The following is a 21124-nucleotide window of genomic DNA, read 5'->3' on the forward strand; positions in this document are numbered from 1 at the left end:
ATCTTTTCCATTTGGGATTCTTACTTGGATCCCAGGTGTCATGCTGTGAGGAAACTCGCAGGAGCCCACACAGAAAACCACATGGAAAAGACACATGGAGGTATTTTTTCCCATAGTTGATTGTGCTGAGGTCCCAGTTGACAGCCAGAATTCACAACCAGACCTATAAATAAAGGTAACTCCAGATGATTCCATGTGCCAGGTATTGACTGACCTCAAGCTGTGGCTCCAAACGCGAAACAGAGGCAAGCAATCTATGCCTTCTGAAATTCTGACTTACAAAATTCATTTAAGGGGGTGGGGGAACATCCAAAAAACAAAATAAAACAAACCCAGAAAGTTGTTTGTTGCACTATTTCTTTTCTGACCACCAGAGGGAGACCTTGGGTCAAGCGGAGCCAAAAGATTGGGGCTCTGGAAGCTTGCAGTTAGACCCCTTAACATAAATCTTTGGTTGGAAATGTGAATCTTGGTTCACATACAAAGGTTGAAGACTTCCGGCAGATTCAAAACTTCCTCTGTGTGACCTGGCAAAGGAGAATAGATTCTATTCTTATGGATGAATTTAAGAATGTCAGAAACACATAAAGTACAGTGGAAGTGTTATAGGAGAATAGAGCTCCATTTTGTGAGTTCTTAATTTTGTTGCTGAAAGAATTAAAACAAAACAAAACAAACAAACAAACAACAACAACAAAACCCCCCACTAAGTCAGAGGGAAGCTCAAGAGCCCGTTAGAGTTTGAGAGGAAAACCAACTGGGCAGGCAAGCTGAAAGCACTGGCAGCTGCCAGGAAAAAGGGAGGTGGAGAAGTCATGCTTGCTGAGTTAGGCAAACAGCTTTAGAAAATGGCGCGGTGATATAGGGGAGAACAAGGTCCCCCCTCAGGGTCCTTAGTCTCATTCATTAAAGGATTTTAGAATGGAACCAACTTTAGGACAAATTTATCATAATTTAACGAAAAATCCTCAGGGCAGGCAAGCCATAAATCTCAGCAGCCGCCTTGAGGAGGAGGATGGAGGGAAGAAGGAAAATTTCATGAAATCGGGTCCATTTAGAGTGACCATGGAGGTTAGACAGGTGGATGATGAACAGCCACTGGTGCGGAGAAAGGGGTTTTAGAGAAAAAGGTAAAAGAGCCCCCAAACATTGGGGCGGCCCAAAGTGTGAAGAAGAGCATTGTTAGAAAAGAGATATGGGGCTGGAGAAATGGTTCAGCAGTTCAAGAGTACTGGCTGCTCTTGCAGAGGACCAGGGTTCAAATCCCAGCACCCACAGTGGTGACTAACAACTGTCTGAAACTCCAGCACCAGGGGACTCTGATGCCCTCCTCTGACCTTTGCGGGTATTGCATGACACAGGTGCACCTACCTACGTGCAGGCAATAGACTCATACACATAAAAATAAAAATAATGAATAAAATATTTTTTAAAAAAGAACAGAGATATGAAGAAGAAAAGGAGTGATTATAGTTTTTTGAAGACCTCAGAAAAGCAGGGAAAACTTGCAGGGAACCAGTATCTGTGAGCAGCTCATTCACCAGAACTGCACTAAGGGGCAGGGATTCTGGGCAGGAAACATTCACCAGCTCATTAATGTACTAGGTATTCCACTCATCTCTTTAGCACAACTCAAGGTGAGGCTGCCTTCCTAGGGGTGGTCCTGGGACCAGGGGATCTGGAAACACTGCAAAGTTGGGTCTTTATCCAGGCCAGAGAATCTTATACTCTTGACCTGTTCTATGGAGGCTTTTGCCCCTGTAACAGCGGGTCTTCAGAGAGAACCTAACCCAGAGTGTCAAGGCAAACATGCTTAGGATTTTGGTTATCTGTGGTGGTTTGAATAAGAATGCCCCCTATAGGCTCCAAATATTTGGACGTTTTGTCCCCAGTTGGTGGCACTGTTTTGGGAAGTCTTAGAAGGTGTGACCAGGCAGGAGGAAGCAAGTCACTGGGGACAGGCTTTGAGAGTTCTTAAAACTTGCCAGATTCCCAGATCTGGAGTCACTCTCTGCTTCCTGTGCCTTTGTGAAGATGTGAACATTCCTTTCAGCTTTCTGCTTCTGGTCTAGCTACCTCACCATACCTCCCCGCCATGACAGACTCTGTCCCTCTGGAACTGGATTTATAAGCTCAAATAAACTCTTCCTTTTATAAGTTCCCTTGGTCACAGTGTTTTATCACAGCAACAGAAAAGTAACTAAAACAATATTCAAAGAAAATATAGAAAAAGAAATGTTTTTTGAGTTAAGACTCAGAAAAGTGATGAGGCTTAGCACTGAAATTTGTAAGCAACTGCCTAGAGGAAGATGCTCTGGGATGTTTAAATACATTGTCTCATTAAGGAATAATTATTTTTTCCCATGTGCTTAGCATATTTTCAGGAAAATCAGCTTTCTTGAAGGATGGTTTAACCAGGCCCAGCTGGTTTAACCCTTAAGGGAGGGATGATAGTGTGCAGAATATTATTTTCCACAATGGCCAGAAGTAGAAGCCAGATCTCATTCCTTTGACCAGGAGGAGGTAGCTGTCCCTCAGGAGGCCTTAACAAGGCCCACTACATCTTATGGTAAATCAGAGATGGGGTCCAAAGCTGATCATGAGGAAAGAGTTCATTATTATTGGCTTCCAAGACTGCTAATGCATGTCTAGCTGCCAAACAAAAGAGTAGGGGGAAATAAGCATGGGAGATGCAGAGAACAGAAATGAGACAAGGTGAGATCCACAAAATCCTCTGTGGAGAAGCATTCAGAAATGGCTGCCAACGGTGTCTACCTGTCCTCCATTGTTTAGTCTGGACTGGGGTTAGTGGAAACTGTCAGGAAGATACAGTTCTTTCCTGTACATTGGGCTCTATAAGAGTGGTGATTGGAGAGAATTGATTGGGATGCAGAAATGTGACCTGGGGCTAGATACATTTTGGGCAGAGAGATGACCAGAGCAATACAGCTCTGTTTGTGCCATGCTGAATCCTGAAACACTTTCTCCAGAAGCACCCCTGAGTGACTAAGTTAATACAAAAACACCCTTAAAGTAGTTTCTGCTCCATGGTTGATACTCAGATAACAGTAGCTATTGTCCCTATCACAGCCTACTAATTAACCATCACAGTGCTGTGTAAGACAGTCACTGTCATAATTTACTGTTCTACAGGTACAGAAAAAAGTTTAGAGAGGCTATTACTGAGTCAAAGTATTGGAATATGGTAAATAGAAATTCTGAGATTTGTTCTGCCAACTGACCCCAGAGCCCTCCTGACATTTTCTGTGTTAGAGACTCTGGTTTGGCAGAGTGAATGAGAAGGACAGTATAGTCTTTATGGAAGAAGGGCAATGTGTTTAGAAGCACACAAGAAAAGAGCTATACATATTTTATCAGCTTTTCTTTCAGTTTTTCTCATCCCATGAATGCAGGTCAGAGGTGAATAGTGCTGCTAGCCATTCACTGGTCAGATGAGAACAAACTTGGCTATGCTGATTACAAAATTAATTTTTAGGTCTTAGTGGTTTCAACAAGGCATGTGAAATGTAGCTCCCTACAGGATTTATAAATTTTAATTTAAAAGTACTTTTGATTCTAATAAAAATCTATTTTTACTTGCAGTAAGATATTAAAGAAAAGCAAAACCTCTGGCCAGGTTATGGATGCTTCAAAGGAAAATTTTGTTGAGATGGACTTGTGTTTTAGTATCAAGAAGCTTCTGAATTACTTGTTAAAGTGGGATGATGCACCCATTTTAATTAATTAGTTTATTTATTATAATTATAAATTTTGGGGGGGGGTGGAGAGGAAAGGGTTTATTTGGCTTATAACAGTTCATAATCAAGGGAAGTCAAGACAGGAATTCAGGGAAGGAACCTGGAACACAGACCATGCTGCTTACTGGCTTGCTGCTCCCCTGGCCCGTGTTAGAACTGCTTCCTTTTTAAAAAAATATCTTTATTTTATGTGTATGAGTGTATTGCCTGCATGTATGTGAGTGCACCTGTGTCGTGCAATGCCATGGAGGTCAGAAGAGGGTGTCAGATTCCCCTGAAACTGGAGTTAAGGATGACTCATAGCCTCCATGTGGGTGCTGGGAATCAAACCTGGGTCCTCTGCAAGAGCAGCCAGTGCTCTTAACTGCTGAGCCATCTCTCCAGCCCCTCAACCTGCTTTTTTATACAATGCAGGACCACCTGCCCAGGGATGGGACTTTTAATTTAAATTTCATTACATGTGCCCTAAAATTTGACTAAACCTTTTTCTAATAAAATACATTAAAAGCCTTTTGAAATAATGAAAGAACTGGTTTGAGAAAGTGTATTTTGACCCATATATTGGTTTTGGAAATGAAAGAAAATGTAATGAATTCCTTACAATATTCTACTAAAAGGCCACTTTAGAGCATCTTTTTAAAAATTCTTAATCGGGAACTATCATGAGCATTTATATTTTAAGAGACACAGGACCCTTAAGGAAAAAAAAACTTCCAAAATGTAGTAAGCATGGCTGGTTTGACTCCTCTTGCCTTTGTATATTTGGAATTTGTTGTAATTCCATATTGCTTAGAATGATATTGATCTTTGCTTTATCTTTGATGAAAGGATTTATTAAAATGACTTTTTACAGTAAGGACAAAATTTCAAAGTAATTTCACCATTTATATTTGCAAATGTAATAATAATTTTGAATCAGTATTTTCATCTACTGCTGATCACAAGAGGTCAACAACCTTCTCCCCAGGCTCATGATTCTGATACAGGGATATCAGGGTGTCTCTGAGAGCAGTAGAGCCTTTCTTGGCTCTGTTGTGCTTAGTTTGAGAGGCTAGGCTGCTGGAAACTCACCAGCCACCAAAGCCACCTCAAGCCAGGGGCTTTCAGGTTCTTGTCTCATGAATTGAAAGAATGAAATTCTCAGACCACAGAGGATAAGTTTTATAAAAGAGTATTTTATTACAAGGAGCTTAGGATAGAGAAAGCAGAGCTCCTGTACAGCAGGAGGGGTCCCTGGGAGTGGGATACCACTGAGTCCCATTGCTCTGGAGTTAATAAGGATTTAGTGGAGAAAGGAGGGAAGTGGAAAATGAGCTGGTTAGTCAGTCCAGTTCTCATTCCAGGTGTCAAGGTCCCTTGAGGTTTTAGTCAGGACCTCAGCATGTCTTTCTTCCAGGAACAGGGTAAAAAGATAAAGAAAAAAACCAGATTCCCTTATTGGCATCCCCAGCCTCTAGCTGTGGTTGAACCAAAGACATTTTTGGATTAGGTAGTTCTGGTGTCTTTAGCCTCAGGTAAGGAAAAGTTTACTGGCATATCCAAGGGATTTTCCAGCTCCCAGCTCAGAAAGAAATGGTCATTTTTTTGGCGGGGGGGGGGCAGGGGGGCGGGTATCTTTACCCTAAACTGCCTACTGCCTAGCCAGTTTCTACTGCCTGCTCTCATCAACTCCACCTGTCATCTTACTACCAAATGCATATCTGAAATAGAGGCATCGCCTGCTGCTATGGGCTAAACTGTGGTCCCTAAAATTCACACGTTGAAAGTCTAACTCCTAATAATTCAGAATGTGATTGTGTTTGGAAATATGAAACAGGTCATTAGGTTAAAATAAGGTCACAATGGTAAACTAGTATCATTATAAGACCACTTGAAGGCACAGGGAAATGATGGCTATCTGCAAGGCAAAAAGAAAAGGCTTGGGAGGAACCAGCTCAAATGATATCTTACTCCCCCTTCCAAGACTGAAAAAATTTTCTTGTTATTTAATCCCACTATGAGAGTTAGTCTCAGTTATCAGCTTGAAATCTAGAATAATCTGAGAGATGGGTCTGCCTCTGTCCATGCCTGTAGGGAGCTGTCTTGACTAGGTTAGTTGAGGTGGGAAGACTTTCCCACTGTAGGTGGCACCATTCCATGGGTTGTGATCCTGGACTGTATAAAAAGGAGAAAGTGAGCTGAGCAAAGGCATTCATTGTTCCCTGCCTCCTAACTGTGGGTGCAATTGTGGGTGACCAGCAGCCCCAAGCTCCTTCTTCCTTGATTTCAACACCAAAGAGGGACTGTATCTCAAATTGTCAGCCAAAAATTAATCTATCCTTCCTTAGTTGCTTTTGTCAGCATACTTTATCACAGTAATAGAAATATAACTAAGACAGAAAATTGGCACCAAGATGGGCCATTACTATGATAACCCGACCATAGGTTCTTAAGCCTTTGGAAATGGTTTGTAGGAGAAATTTGGAAGAATTTGAAATTTTGGACTAGAAAGTCCTTGAGTAATGTAAGTATTGCTTAGTGGGCCATTCTGGTGGTAACTTGTATGACAAGAATGCTGACAGCAATACAGACTGTAGAGGATAAGCTCATAAGCTTTCAGAGGGAAAAAGGAATGGAACGGGGCCCATCCATACGATGTTTTGGTCAAGAATCTAGTATTATTCTGCACATGTCCTGAGAAGTTGAGTTAAGTTGAATTTAATTATAATGTCAGTCCATTTGTTTGGTAACGGAAATTTCAAGACAGGTGAGCATTCAGGCTGGTGTTGAGAAAGCAACTATAATAGTTGTTAGTATCCATATCACTGATGATAAACCTTATGCACTGTACTGGGACAAAAGGAAATTTGTCCCTATGGCAAAACCCCACCATATGAAACTCAATTTTATGAAAGTACAAATTCAGTGAAGGAAGAAAGCCTAAACTGAAGGGGTTCCTTGCTCCTCTAAGACAAGGGTCTAGGGAAGTATTTCCCCAGGGTCAGCACACAGAAGTTGATAAAGCTGTGGTCCAAGGGGGACAAGCTATATCTCATGGTAGCAACAGAACTTGGAAATGTCATACATGTGGTACTGGTTTTGTAGGAAGATACAATATTTAGGGGATTATAGACTTAGTCTCCATGGTTTCAGAGAGCATCAGAAGCCAGAAAAAGTATGACAGGGTCCCAAACTTGCAAAGAGGCCTGGCGAGAACATTGTGTGAAGCTGTGAAGGTGACACCTAAGTTGCAATGAAGACCTCAGGATGTTGGGACCATGGAATGTCTACTAAGGAAAGGTGACGGAATGGAGTCGTACCAGCATATGAGAGAAGATATGGGTGCTGCAGGTGGCAGCGTGTGGTGCACATGTCTGAGCTGGAGGGATGGAACCACCTAAGCTCTTTGGAGCACAGCCAATTTCATCACAAGTCCCAGCTGAACACAGAGCTGTAGGAACTGTGTTAGCCCTGCTGGATTTTGGTCTTCTTTAATCTGATAAGTTCTTTTTATGCCTCATTTCTGCCATTTTGGAATTGGGAAAGTTTATTCTGTGCTATTCTAAGTTGGTAGTATGTAATTAGTTTTTATTTTATAGAAGTTCACAGATTGCCCTGATTCTCAGAAAATATGTGGGCTTTGGACTTCATTTTTTCCTCTTTTGATTTTGGACTTTATTTATTTATTTATTTATTTATTTATTTATTTATTTATTTACTTATTGGTCTTTTTGAGACAGGGTCTCCCTGTAGCCCCAGCTTCTGTAGTCTTAACTGGCCTGGAACACACTATGTAAGACCAGGCTGGCCTTGAACTCACAGAGAGCCACCTGCCTCTGCCTCCCAAGTGCTGGGATTAAGCATGTGCCACCATGCCTGGCTGATTTTGGAGTTTTAAATTGTTGGAATTATTATTGTCTATGGAGACTTTGAAGTTGGGTTTTATTTTGTGTTATGAGATGGGCATGAGACTTTGAGTACAGAAGGTGGAAGGTTATTATTTAAACTGATATGCTTGGGTGTAAATTTGACAAGGGGTGAAAGTGTGGTAATTAATCTCAATTGTCAACTTGATAAGATCTAGAATAACCAAAGAGATGGGCCTCTGGCTTTGCCTGTGGGGTGTGTGTATCTTGATTAGATTAGTTGAGGTGGTATGGTAATACCTGTCAACAGTGGGTATATCATTTCCTGGGATAAGATCCTAGACTATATGAAAAGGAGAAAGTGAGATGAGCATAAATATTCATTACTTTCTTCTTCCTGACTATGGACACAATATGATCAATTAATTCAAGCTCCTGCTGCCTAGATTTCCCCACCAGTGATAGTCTGTATTTCTAATTGTGAGCCCAAATAAACTCTTCCTTCCTTACATTGTTTTTGGCAGTGTATTTTATCACAGCCATAAAAAAGAACAGAGACACCAATCCAGTATGGAATACTGTTATTACAGTGGCCTTAGCAAACAAATAAACCTATCAGGTCAAATTTGATCAGGTCAAACTCAATAAATCTATACATAAACTAGATATCTTCTCTTTCCTCCTACCTGGAGTGAACTCAGCTAGCAGGCTATCCAATTCCATCACTGACACCATGTTTGGAGGAAACTGTTTTGGGAGCAAGCTTCCCTCTTTCTTTTTATACAACTATCAAATATTGTCCCTAAGTTCATTTCTATCTTTTACTTGTCTCTCCAGCTTCCTCATTGGTCTTCATTTCAGTTCCTAGTCCCTGAAAGAGTTCCTTGGTCCTAAAACATTAAACCTGGAAACCTGCCCTCCCTCTTTATACCTGAAGCTTGTTTTGGACCCTTTAGTAGCACTATTGTCTCTTGTCTGGATGAAAGCTGTTCCTTTCTTATTAGTCTTACTACTTGTTTCTTCCTTTCCCTAGTATTGATTTCATAGAATCATCAACATAATCTTGTGAAATATTTATTTTTATGCCACTTTCCCACTTCAGCATCTGCAATATTTTATTCTTATTTCATATCAGATGAAATAGAAATATCTCTCTCCTGTATCAAGGCATATACCACTTAACTTTTCTTTAGTTATAAAATCTGTTTCATTTACTCATCTTTGAATAGATACTTTGATCTATTGTCAGGTATTTCCTTAATCTCAGTATTCTCTTCCCCAGCGTCCTACCTAGTGAATACATGCACACACACACACACACACACACACACACACACACACACACACACTTTCTCCTCTCCATTAGGAGATGGTATTCCTCTTGACATACCTTTGAGATTCCTCCATTCAAATTCAACCTTTATTTTAAAAATCACTTCCAAAAAGGGATCTGAAATTAAATATGATTTCACAGTAGTCTGTATAATCATGACATGCTAAAGCTAGAAGGGAGTCTCCTGCCACTTGGTCTAGCCTCACATTCAGTTGAAAACTACTCCCCATAACGTCCTTGAGAGATCATTTTTCTTCAACTCAGTACAGAGCATTTTTAAGAAGACTGACCTTCTTCATTTCAGCTCTCCTCATTAATTAGGGAGAAAAGTCGTTGGAGCGGAATTTGAGGCAGGCAAACATAGGGAATAATTTAGCAATCTGAGATTCTACTTGGTTTGGGTTATGAACACCCTCCCCTCTGCTAATAATGTACTTGCCAACCTAGCTCTTTGCATGCACTATACACATACCCTCTGAACAATGTACCTAGTGCCTTTGATCTCCACCTCCATCTGGCCATACACTCAATTCAATAAGCAATGAGATGTTTCTCCTCCCTTAACAACAATAGAACTTAATTTCTATTCAAATATATTTCCAAGGCATGGTGGCACAACGCCTTTAACCTCAACACTTGAGAAGCAGAGGCAGGTGGATCTCTGTGAGATCAAGGCCAGCCTGGTGGTCTACATAGTGAGTTACAGGCCAGCTGGGTCTACAAAAAGACTCTGTCTCAAAAGACAAAAACTAAACAAAACAACAAAAAACAAAACAAAAAACAAAACAAAACAAAAAAACCCAGAAAAACAAACAAACAAAATTCCCTCTCAATATATCCAGGTACAAAGAATGGAAGGGTTGATCTAGCTTGAACTGGTTTTTAGTGCATGTGTAGCAAAACAAAACTGTGTTCTCAAATAAACTTTTAGAGAGAACCCCCAAGTTTTCATCATATGCCCATGCATAATTGGGTGCTCATATGTTTGAAATCAGATACATTGTGGAAAGAGAAATTTACAATTTATAATAGAAAGATGATTATGTGAATAATCCACCACTCAAAACAGAAAACCATCCTCACTATTACCCCCTTAGCAACTAAACTCCTCTTTCTCTTGAACTTTATAAAAGGAATCGCCAAACAATAATTGAGGTCCTTGAGTACTTTTTCACTCATGTGGCATGCTATCATTACTGACAATGCATTTATCTGTATTGTTACTTTTGAATAATATTTGCAAAATTCTATGAGCTTTTATTTCAGTCCTTTGAATAAGAGGCCAACAAGCTGGAAGCACCTGATGCCATCCCTGACAATCAGGAAACATGATGACAACGTCTTCAGTTGTAGAATGAAACAGACCTAGTTGAGCTTTGTGAGAATGAAAGCTATGATCTTGATCACATGATGGTTCCAACAAGTTAATCATTCAGACTGGTGCTATATACTTGCTCCTTGAATGATTTGAATAATCCTTTTATCATAGTCTAGATATGATAAGTTATGATAATTTAGAACTTGATAAGGCATCACAAAAGAATACTTTCCTTGCCAGTGGTGCTCATTAAGACCTTAATAGCTATTAAAGCATAGCTATTTCTGCCTGGTAATTCCACTCACCACTGTTTTCCCTGAAAATATTGGCTGTAGTGTGCAAATAGACTGGGACATTTTAAGACTGGTTTCTCATGAGAGAACAGAGGTCTGTGGCAGTTTTTTTCTGTGCTAATGGATATGACAGATACAGCAGTTAACATTTGTTCTTCCTTCTCTCTTCTGAACAGAACTCCTGATTTTTAACTAGGCAGGTTATCCAGAATAAATAATTTCCCAAACTGTCTAGCAGCTTGTTATGGCAATCTGAATAAATTCAGGGGAATGGGTGTGGAGGGAATGCCCTAAGCATTTGGTGGGTTGAATTTCTTTTTTTTTTAAGTTAAAAACCATCCCTCTACTTCCTGTTTCTTTTTCTACCCTCACACGGGCTAGAATGTGAATACCACAGTCAGTAATGCTCTGCCAAAGGAGAGGAAAGCAACATACTTGAATGGAAAATCAAGAAGAGAGAAGGAACCTGGGGTACTGAGTGGGGCTACAGAGGAGTCTTGGACTGCTAATATTCAGAGGTGTTACATCAAAGAGGAATAAGTTGTTCTGGTTAAGCTATGATTATTTTCGGACTCTAGTACAGCAGCTAATTACTACAATGTGAGATTTAAAAAAATCTTAGGTTTATACAGTGTCAGTTGAATGATATAAATAAGAAACATACTTTTAAAGATATTTAATAACTTTTTCCAAATCAGTACAAAAATTTAAATACAAAATTGATTTGCCATTAAGTCTCAGATCTATTCATGGAAACTCAAGCAAGTTACCAGTCTATTCATCATTCTTTGTATTCTGTAAAATATTTGAGGACAGTCATCCTCTACAGACGTTCTTCTCCCCTGGGGGATGTCATACTGCTTTAAAACTCTGTGTTTAAATAAGGATAATGTCAGTTTGGTCCATTTCACATGGAAAAACTCTAGTTAATTTTGAATTAGATAGGGATCATAGTACTATCCCTAGACTTTAGAACTTATAACGGTTTCATCTGCTTTCACACTGACATGTTAACATGTGCAACACTCAAAAGGGAAACACAGGTACATAGATAATTATTTAAAACTCTTCTTTAAATTAAATGGAGTATCATTTAGCTCTGAGATTAGCACCATGGTAGAATACACAGTATCTGGCATAGACTTTGCTCCTTCTCCATCTAAAAGTTAGAAGCATATGCCTGATAATATACATACACACATACATACACATATATATATATAGGCAATTGAGTAACAACCAATAAATAAGTTGGAAGATATTTCAAAAAGTGAAATTTGGTTTAACTCAAGAGATAATTTCTCTCTTGCTTGATGGAAACTAAAAGCCCATACATGTACATATAAAAACAATTTTACAATTCACCCGGTTTGATTTGTCTCCAAGCCATTTCAATGTAGCTATTTAGCAGAAAGAGCTCAGGACCCATGTATGTGATCTCTATAGTCACCAAATCCAAATTAGGATCAAGACCAATCAAAGGATAGTTGGCCGCATAAATGCTGTTTATTTTGTAAATGGAGGTTGGGTAGGACATCTTTTGGATGAGAAAAGTGCTTTATTCAATTAACATTGAATAAGAAACCTTGTGGTATGAACTCATTTCTCTTAAAAACTGAGAATGGAGCTTATGTATCATATAGAGAAAAGATAACTATTAAGCCAAGAGAAATATTTTTGTGTGGTAAAAATAATTCAGATTTGACATAGAGAGTTTCATGTTTTATACCATATTTATTTGTGCATTTTCCTATCTGTATCTATTGCTTCAACTCGTGACTCATAATTTTTGAGGAAAATATATAAGAGTCTACCACCACCATAGCCCAACATTATTTCCCCAAGTGGCTAATGTGTCAGCAGCAGGCTAATGACAGATTGTCAATAGTTTGTGTTTTGTGCAATGCCCAAAGCATTTAGTATGTACCTCAGTGGAAATCTGGAAAATATTTGTTTCTTCCTTTAAACCTGCTTTGACTTCTGTGGGGCTATGTAAAAGGCATGGGCTGCCATTGCTCTGTGGCATTTCAGGTAACTCTTCTTTGGGTTGCTGTTAGACAGTTATTTTCCTACAATTTTAGTCCCTATATCTGGAAGCAACACACCTGCTTTTAAATGTAAAACTTCATAATTACTCCTTTAAAATACAGATTTCTTTTCTTATGTAATTCTGAATGTTTTCCCAAATTTGAAAAAATGGCTTGGATTTTGAAAATTGGCTTTGGAATCTCAGATGACATGAAACATTTCTGTAAAATTCATGGTTACTGGGGGGAAAAATCACAGCTACTAAAACACATATTGAAATACTGAAACTTCACTGTGATTGTATGTGTGGGTAAAGTAGGGGGATTTTAAATTCATGTAAACAGAATTGACAATTAATAATGAATGTTCCACAAAACTGCAAAGTTATTGGGGGAATTTTTTTTAGTTTGTAACTCCAGGTGTTTACATAGGTTGGATCATATCATAAATTACGTGAAGGGAAGAAAAATAAAAGAAAATCAAGTTACAGAAAAACACCCAAAATGGAAACTTGGGACTAGATCAGTTAATCTGTTAAGGTCTCTGAGCTGGGTTGTGAGCCCCTGTGACCTCTGTTCTATGCCCCACACTAGCATCCCATTCAGTGCTCAGCAGAGAGGGTGCTGAGAAGATACATGAGGGGCCATTGGTGCACCTGCTCTTTTGAGGAGACCACATGCACACCATTCTCATTAGAACTGCCAGCTGTTGGCATGAGAATTATCCATGGACTAGAGATGATCATGGTCTCTGTAGCCCCCTTCCATTGGGATAGTAACCCTGAAGAACTCCCCTCTAACATCCCATGGCAAAGCACCTGCACAAATAGAGGAAACTGTGCATGTAAATACGGTATGTAACTGTCATCACTGACATCTCAAGGCATATTTATAAATATTTTCCAAAGGAGGCGATATGAGTGAATGACTTTCATTAGCTATGAACTTTCAGACTAACACCTTTTGACTGACCTGAATAAGCAGGTTATGGAAGCATACAACATGCAACAGCTACTATGAGTCCAGTGGGTACAACACAAGTGTCAGTACTTGATATATAAATCTGTTCCATCATTCTCTATTACAACCTGTGGTGCACATCATTAAACATGATTCTTAGTTTTTATTTGTACACGATGGTCCAAATTTTCACTTAAATATAATTTTCCAACCATATAAATGTTTTGAGACGTTTGTTTTCATTTGGAAGTTTTTTATGTCACTTTCTTCTATTAAATCTCTATGACCCTTTCCTTCCTTCCTTCCTTCCTTCCTTCCTTCCTTCCTTCCTTCCTTCCTTCCTTCCTTCCTTCTTTCTCTACATGGGATATAATAAATATCCTGAAAAAGAAGAGTGGACATATTGTCCAGCATACAGTCCCGCAGCCTGTTCTGAGGGCATTTGGAGGAACACCCGGTCTCCGGGCCGGAGCAGCAGCACGGCACTCCCAGATGCCTGGTCCAGAAAGCCCTTTTTGTACTCATCGTACGTGTACATCATGGGCTCGTTGTTCTTGAACAGTGCAACCCACACGTTGCCCCCCTTGCAGTGAACGTGGTATGCAAAGTAGTAGACACCAGGGACTTCACATGTGAAGATGCCTGTCTGAGGGTTGTAGTTCTGTCTGCCGTTGTATAGAAGCTTGTCGAACTTCACTGGGGCCCCCACAGGTGGGAAAGGTGCTGTCAGCTCGGCAGTAAATGCTGGCATCTCATAGGCTGGCCCTCCGTTCTTGCCCTTCTTGCCCGCGTAGCCATGTGGAGGTTTCACACCGTCAATTCCTAGCCCCATATCTGGCAGATACTCTCCCTGGGGCGGTGGTGTAGGGGGCATCACAGCAGGGGGTCCTGGGGGCCCTGGAGGGCCTGGGGGCCCAGGAAGACCAGGCTGGCCTTGAGGCCCAAGGGCACCAGGCTTCCCTGGGGGACCATGAAGTCCTGCTATTCCTGGCTTCCCTACACCAGGGAATCCAGGGGGCCCTGGAAGGCCCGGCTCTCCTTTGGGTCCTGGAATCCCAGGTGGTCCAATGGGTCCACTAGGGCCTGCAATCCCGGGGATACCTCGGGGTCCCTGTAGACCTTGATCCCCTGGTATGCCTGGCTCTCCCTTGGGTCCAAGCAGCCCCGGTACACCAGGGAGCCCTGGCAGCCCTTTGTGGCCAGCTTCCCCCTTGGGCCCTATGGGACCTGGCAGACCTCTCATACCAGGGGGGCCCACTTCACCAAGAAAACCCGGTTTTCCTGGGAAGCCTTGGAGTCCTGGCTCACCCTTGGGACCCTGTGGGCCCTGTGGCCCCACAACCCCACCTTCTCCTTTGGGACCAGGAAAACCAATAGCACCTGGAGGGCCCATGGGACCTGGGATTCCAGGCAGGCCTGGCTCTCCAGGGGGACCCCCCAGTCCAGGGGCACCTACTGGTCCTTTTTCCCCTCTTGGCCCAAGAGCCCCAGGAACACCCCCTACACCCCGGTCTCCTTTGGGTCCTGGGAAGCCTGGCTTTCCGATCCCTGGGAGACCTGGGGGTCCAGGCAACCCTGGTAGTCCTTGTTCTCCTTTGCCACCTGGAAATCCTGGCTGGCCAGGGATCCCATCCTGGCCTGGCTTTCCAACTCCCGGCATCCCAGGAGGTCCTTGAACTCCTGGTACTCCAATGGGGCCTTGTGGGCCAGGTTCTCCTGGGGGCCCTGGCTTCCCCAGCGGACCCTGGGGCCCAGGAAAGCCTGTCACTCCTGGTTTTCCAACTCCTGGCAGTCCAACTGGGCCAGGTGGACCATGCATACCTGGGGGACCCTTCAGACCTGGCAAACCTGGCATCCCGAAACCCTTCTCTCCTTTAGGACCCTGAAGGCCTGGAGGTCCTGGTGGTCCTGTGGGTCCTCTATCACCCTTTGCTCCTGGTTGCCCTGGCAACCCTGGCCCACCTGGCTTCCCAATGCCAGGAAGTCCATGAGGCCCTGGAGGTCCTTGTGGTCCTGGAATCCCCATAGGCCCAATTTCCCCTTTCGGTCCAATTTCGCCTTTTGCCCCAGGCATTCCCATGGCTCCTGGCTTCCCAGGCATTCCAGGCATACCTGGCTTTCCAACTCCTGGATATCCCTGTGGCCCTGGTTTTCCTTTGATTCCAGGTATTCCATGACCTGGCAAACCTGGTGGCCCAGGTGGTCCTCTTGGGCCAGGTTCTCCACGGGGACCTTGTTCTCCTCGCAAATTGGCTAAGGGTATTTCTGCTGGAAAAGTGGAGAAGTCAGGGGAGACATCAAGTAAGTAATGACCATCATTTAATTCTGAAACATTTGCCTATTGTGTATCAAATGGGGAGGCTAGGAATAATATGTTCATCTTTCCCGGCCTTCCCTTATACGGTATCGCTACTTAAGGAACCAAGCTGGCAATTTCTGTCATGTGAAGTGTTTTGAGAACAGTTCTGTGCAGCTGCTTATATCAGCACTTTTTTTCAAATATTTTATTATCTTTATTTTATGTGTATGAGTGTTATGCCTGCATGTAGTAGGTAAGTGCACCCGTGTCACAGCACTTGTTAAGTTGAAAGAGCTGAAAAATGACACAAAAAATTTTCCTAGTGCAAAACTTGAATATACTATGGTGTAGTCATTACAACTGTACAAGGAAAAAAAATATCATCATTGCCCACTTAACAGAAATAGACACTTAACATTTAATGGCATTTTCAGTTCATTGTTTCAGATATGCATTTGAGTACCTTTTAAATAATTTTGGAGTATTTTTCTGTTTCTATTTTTAAACATTTTTCTACTTAAACTTTTATAGTATTTTCCTTGTCCTTTTGATCAATTAAAATTTTTTATTATAAATTGACAAATTAGAGGATGGAGATATGGCTCAGTGGTTAAGAGCACTAGCTGCTCTTGCAGAAGGTTTGGGTTCAGTTCCCAGCACCCACATGGTGGCTAACAACCTATCTGTAACTTCAGTACCAGGGGATCTGTCCCCCTCTTCTGACCTCCTCAGGCATTATATAACATACATACATGCAAGCAATATACTTAACACATAAAAAATAAAAAAAAATATAGAAAACAAATCGACAAATCATATAGTATATATTTATGGGTTACAAAGTGATGGTACAATTTGTTAACAAAATGTGGGATTACTTGAATCAAGCTAATTAACATTTCCATCACCTTGAATACTTATTTTTATGGGGGCAACAATTGAAATGACTTTTAAATGTATAGCATATTACTAACTGTATAAGATATTAGTAACTGTAGTTACCACATTTTCTAATAGCTCTAAAAAAGAAAAAAAAGAAAAATCGTATTTTCACTGCCTGCTGAACGATTTGTGCTGCTGGGTCATTCTTTTCCAAGGCCTCTACCCTTTCATCTCCTTAATCACCTTAGCAACTGCTGACAAACATTTACTCTGTGCTTCTTTAGTTCTTTTATAATGCTTCATGTAAATAAGAATATGTGGTCTTTCTGTGCCTGACTGGTTTATGTTATTTTTCAATATAATAATTTAGGACTAAATAATGTTTCCTCAGGTGCTGAAATACTGTGTGATGTGGGTGATGAAAACCATTATCATGTGGACTCAGGAAAGAGGAAAGCATTTTATTTTGTGTGTGGTTTGAGAACATCTTTTCACATCTGTCTTCTAGAGCCAATAGATTTACTTAATTTCCCTAATGTGCTATAGGATTTCTCAAACCTCAAATTTTAATTCTTGAATAAATAGTACTTCTCATACATATTTGGATTTTAATTAGACAAGGTGAATAAGATATTTTAGGGTGACATGCAGTTTAGCTAAGGAAGAAATCTTGGTTTTGGAACAGGAATAATACAGCCACATTCCATGACTAGAGAGTAGATAGGAAAGGTATTACACCTTGTTATTGAAACACAGAGCACATGTGAGAGTATGCTATGCCTCACAAACAACACAGCTGGGGATATTCCATGCTACTGGGAATAGTGGGGTATATGAAGAAATGAAGTTTATGGCCCCAAAGTCTTCTTTTTAACTGGAAGTAGCATCTTAATTCTGACCATTGTACTTTTTGCAGAGCTGTCAGGAAACAGAACCATAGAAGTCCCTTTCCTTTCAGACAGGAATAACTATCTGAAAGACATAACAAAAGCCAGGCAGGCTATGCAAGAAAGGAAGGAAAAAAGACCTAGATGATTCCCTAAATGGTATACCAGTTCCCATTGAGAGAAGAAAATGGGAATACTTACACTAGCACACACTGTTATAGGACTAAGAGGCATATTGCAGTCAATGGAGAATCTGGGGAAAGAGACAGCCTCTTGCTATGGAGCCCAGACTGGCCTGGGATTCACGAGCTTCCTGCCCCAGTTTCCTGAATAAAGGCATATACCACCACCCTGGGCCAAAGGGTCACTTCTTATTGGTCAGGGATCCCTGGTATCTAGTATAGAATCTGGAACACACGCTACCTGAGGGTCTGTGGAATTAGCATCAGCTGCAACCACTCAAAGTTTCTTCAGTGCTTTAGTGTTTACTCAGCACCACTTACCTTATGTTACTGATTCTCCCAAAAATCTTAAAGATGAATAATAGTCTCAAGGATGTGAATGAATAAGGCTCTTTGATTTCTGGGTTCTGAGTATCTAGGCTTCTTAATGTTAAACTGAGTAGTTCTCTAGAGTGGAGCTTTCTGCCATTGTGAGGACCAGTGGCAATGACCTCCACTTCCTCCATGGGGCTCTACTCTGATGTTCCTGTTTTCCCCACTAATGCTATGTCTCTGAGAACTCCAGGTAAGCAAACTGAATTTACAGGAAAATATCTCACAGTAATAGGCACTTTGTAGGTGTTACAGACCTAATGAGCATTCCTAGAAAGTAATGGGAATATTTTTCAGGTGTCATCTGTAGTTGCAGTCTGTGGATTTTTTTTTTTAAATCTTGTGCTGTTTTATTGACCGAGGTGTAGTTTAATTAGAGTGGTATTGAAAACATGTATAACTAACACCTGGTTTGTGAAATGTTTTCATGTATTTTTTCTTCTAACATATCAGTTTCTTACGACATTGCTTTCTGAGTTCAGAAGACTGACTTGTCCCCTTTCATTTACCACACAGCTTTATTTCCCTGTTCCCTGCATCAGGCCCAAAGTCTAACTGCCCAACAGGTGCTCACTAGATAGCTTCTGAATAAATTTTTAAATGAATTTTATTTTTTACTTTTTGGTTTGAGACAGGGTCTTCCTGTAGCCCCAGCTGGCCTGGAATTTACTATGTAGACCAGGCAGGGCTTGAACTCACAGATCCTCTTGCCTCTGCCTCCCAAGTGATGGGACTAAAGGTGTGCGCCACCATGCCCAGCTTTAAATGAATTTTAATTGAACATTCTGAATGTTTAAATGAATAAATATGTATATATTGGATAGACTGTGATTAAATATGTTCAACCAATCTGATGTTAGCTAAAATAATAAAACCAATCATAAAATTATAATTTTATCTTCCTTTTTGTGATGCTGAGGATCAAACCCCTGTATCTTTCTTTAAAATTTTAACTTTGCAAGAATGGCATTTAATACATGGCAATAGCAAATTATAAAACAAAAAATTTGAAGCATAGTTCCCTTTTCAACCTCTATAGTTTAGGAGGATGGAGAACTGCTGTTTTGAAATAATGTGCAAGTATGCTGTTACCTTTGCCTTTCTTGGGTACCACTTCCTTGCCCATTCTTGGCACAGGTTGAATTTCCTTCATATATTGGGGTAGGTGTGGATACTCTTTGCCATACTGCATGTGGGGCAGCTCCTTGCCCATGGCAAGGCCATCTTTGCCCAAAGGAATGTGAGGTACTTGCTGGCCCAGGGGCTGGTATTGTGGAATTTGTGGTGGTATCTGAGGAGGAATTTGAGGCGGCAACGGCTTGATTCCATAATAGGCACCCGCCTGAATGAACCTGATGGAGCTCAGGGAAATGGTGAGCAGTATTCCCAGCAGATGCAGAGGACTGGGTGGCACAGCCATCATCTGTGGAGGAAGGAACACACCAACATGATGAGGACCAGATCAGGAACTGGTGTCTACTTAGACAGAAGATGGCACAATGGGAAAATTCACAGTCTTTATCATGAGAACTTTATGAACAGAAGGGCAACTAAACAAAGATGCTACTTTTTAATACGGATTAAACAAACAAACCAAAAATATTTGAAAAAAAAATCAAGCAAAGGCCAGAGGATTTGAGTCTGTCAAATAAAGGCTACTGATAAGAATACAGGCTCAGGGCTGGAGAGATGGCTCAGTTGTTTAGAATACAGACTGCTCTTGCAGAGGACCCAGGTTCAGTTCCAAGTACCCATATAATGGCTAACAACCATCCACAACTCCAGTTGCAGGGGATCTGATGCCCTCTTCTGACCTCCAAAGGTATTGTAAGACATGGGTGCACTTACATACATGCAGGCAATGCACTCATACACATAAAATAAAAATAATAAATAAAATGTTAAAAAAGACTATAGGTTCTAACACAGACTGCTAGTTATCTAAAGTATCAATTCTGCAATTTCCCTATTATATTGGAACACCTGATTTTCATGTCAAGCTAGAGCAGCCCAGAATGATGACATTTAATTAGGTGTTCGTGATGTGACAGTGTTCTGCCAACTGAAGGTGGTTGTAATGGGTGGTAATTCCTAAAGACCCCAAGAATGTGTAGACATGTTCTTCTGCTTCCTTCCTGATGGTTGGAGTGCTGCTGTCCCTGGAAGTGGGTCAGACACCTTGGAGCATATGGTAAAAGCCATGAATTGAGGATGACAGGGCAACAACCTTTAGTTCTGGTTGAACATGGAAGGCACTATACTGAATGCTTATATTTGGAGGAAAGAAACTGGGTTTTGTCTCTTTAATGCATCTTTACTTTGAGTGCTCCAACTTTACACAGATGTGGTGGATTCCTCCAAATGGTGGCCATTAGGCTTTGTTAGTAGATGCTGGACTTCTAAATAGAAAAAGTTGAAAACTTGCAGGTTTTTTTTTGCCTGGAAAATTTCTCATCTGATAATTGGTTTTTGGATGATTTGATGTGTCATAAATACACATAAATGTAAATGTATAGTAAGGGTAAAACAATACCCCCAAACTACAGAATTCTTGTGAATTGGAGAGAAGGTACTCCCTTTGATAGATCCAAAAGATTATTTTAAAAATCATTATAATGCCGGGCCAGGTGGCATGTGCCTTTAATCCCAGCCCTCAGGAGGCAGAGGCAGGTGGATTTCTGTGAGATTGAGGCCAGCCTGGTCCATATAGTGACTTCCAGGAAGACTGGGACTAGGGAGACCTTGTTTAAAAACAAACAAACAAACAAACCCAAACAGACAACAAGACCCCAAAGCATACTGAAAACAAAAAATCATTCTCATAATTATGTACTTTTACTTCTTCTACTTACATACTATGAAGTCGTTAGTTTATAATTTTGGAAATTGGACCTTGAAGTACATTAAAATTTATCTTTGAAGTTTTATGAAAGTTTACAAAGCAATTCAGTTGTATAAATAAGATAGA

At 40.8% G+C, this 21124-nt stretch overlaps 1 protein-coding gene across 4 annotated transcripts in view; it reads right to left on the reverse strand.

The window, feature by feature from the left end:
• Window positions 1–11218: 11218 nt before the first annotated feature.
• The window catches only part of Col8a1 (collagen type VIII alpha 1 chain), a 153563-nt gene continuing 143657 nt past the window's right edge, over window positions 11219–21124 (reverse strand). For 3 of the 4 annotated variants that reach the window (XM_029562606.1, XM_008831246.3, XM_029562607.1), the window contains 2 exons: window positions 19249–19579; window positions 11219–15802 (listed from right to left, as the gene is read on the reverse strand). In XM_029562606.1, the coding sequence (XP_029418466.1) occupies window positions 13893–15802; window positions 19249–19579 (2241 nt within the window). In that variant the 3' untranslated portion in view covers window positions 11219–13892. The remainder of the gene's footprint in view (window positions 15803–19248; window positions 19580–21124) is intronic. The other variant, XM_008831248.3, reaches the window with a different exon arrangement.

This window comes from Nannospalax galili, unplaced genomic scaffold (genome assembly GCF_000622305.1).
Source record: "Nannospalax galili isolate Female #2095 unplaced genomic scaffold, S.galili_v1.0 scaffold355, whole genome shotgun sequence".
NCBI lineage: Eukaryota > Metazoa > Chordata > Mammalia > Rodentia > Spalacidae > Nannospalax > Nannospalax galili.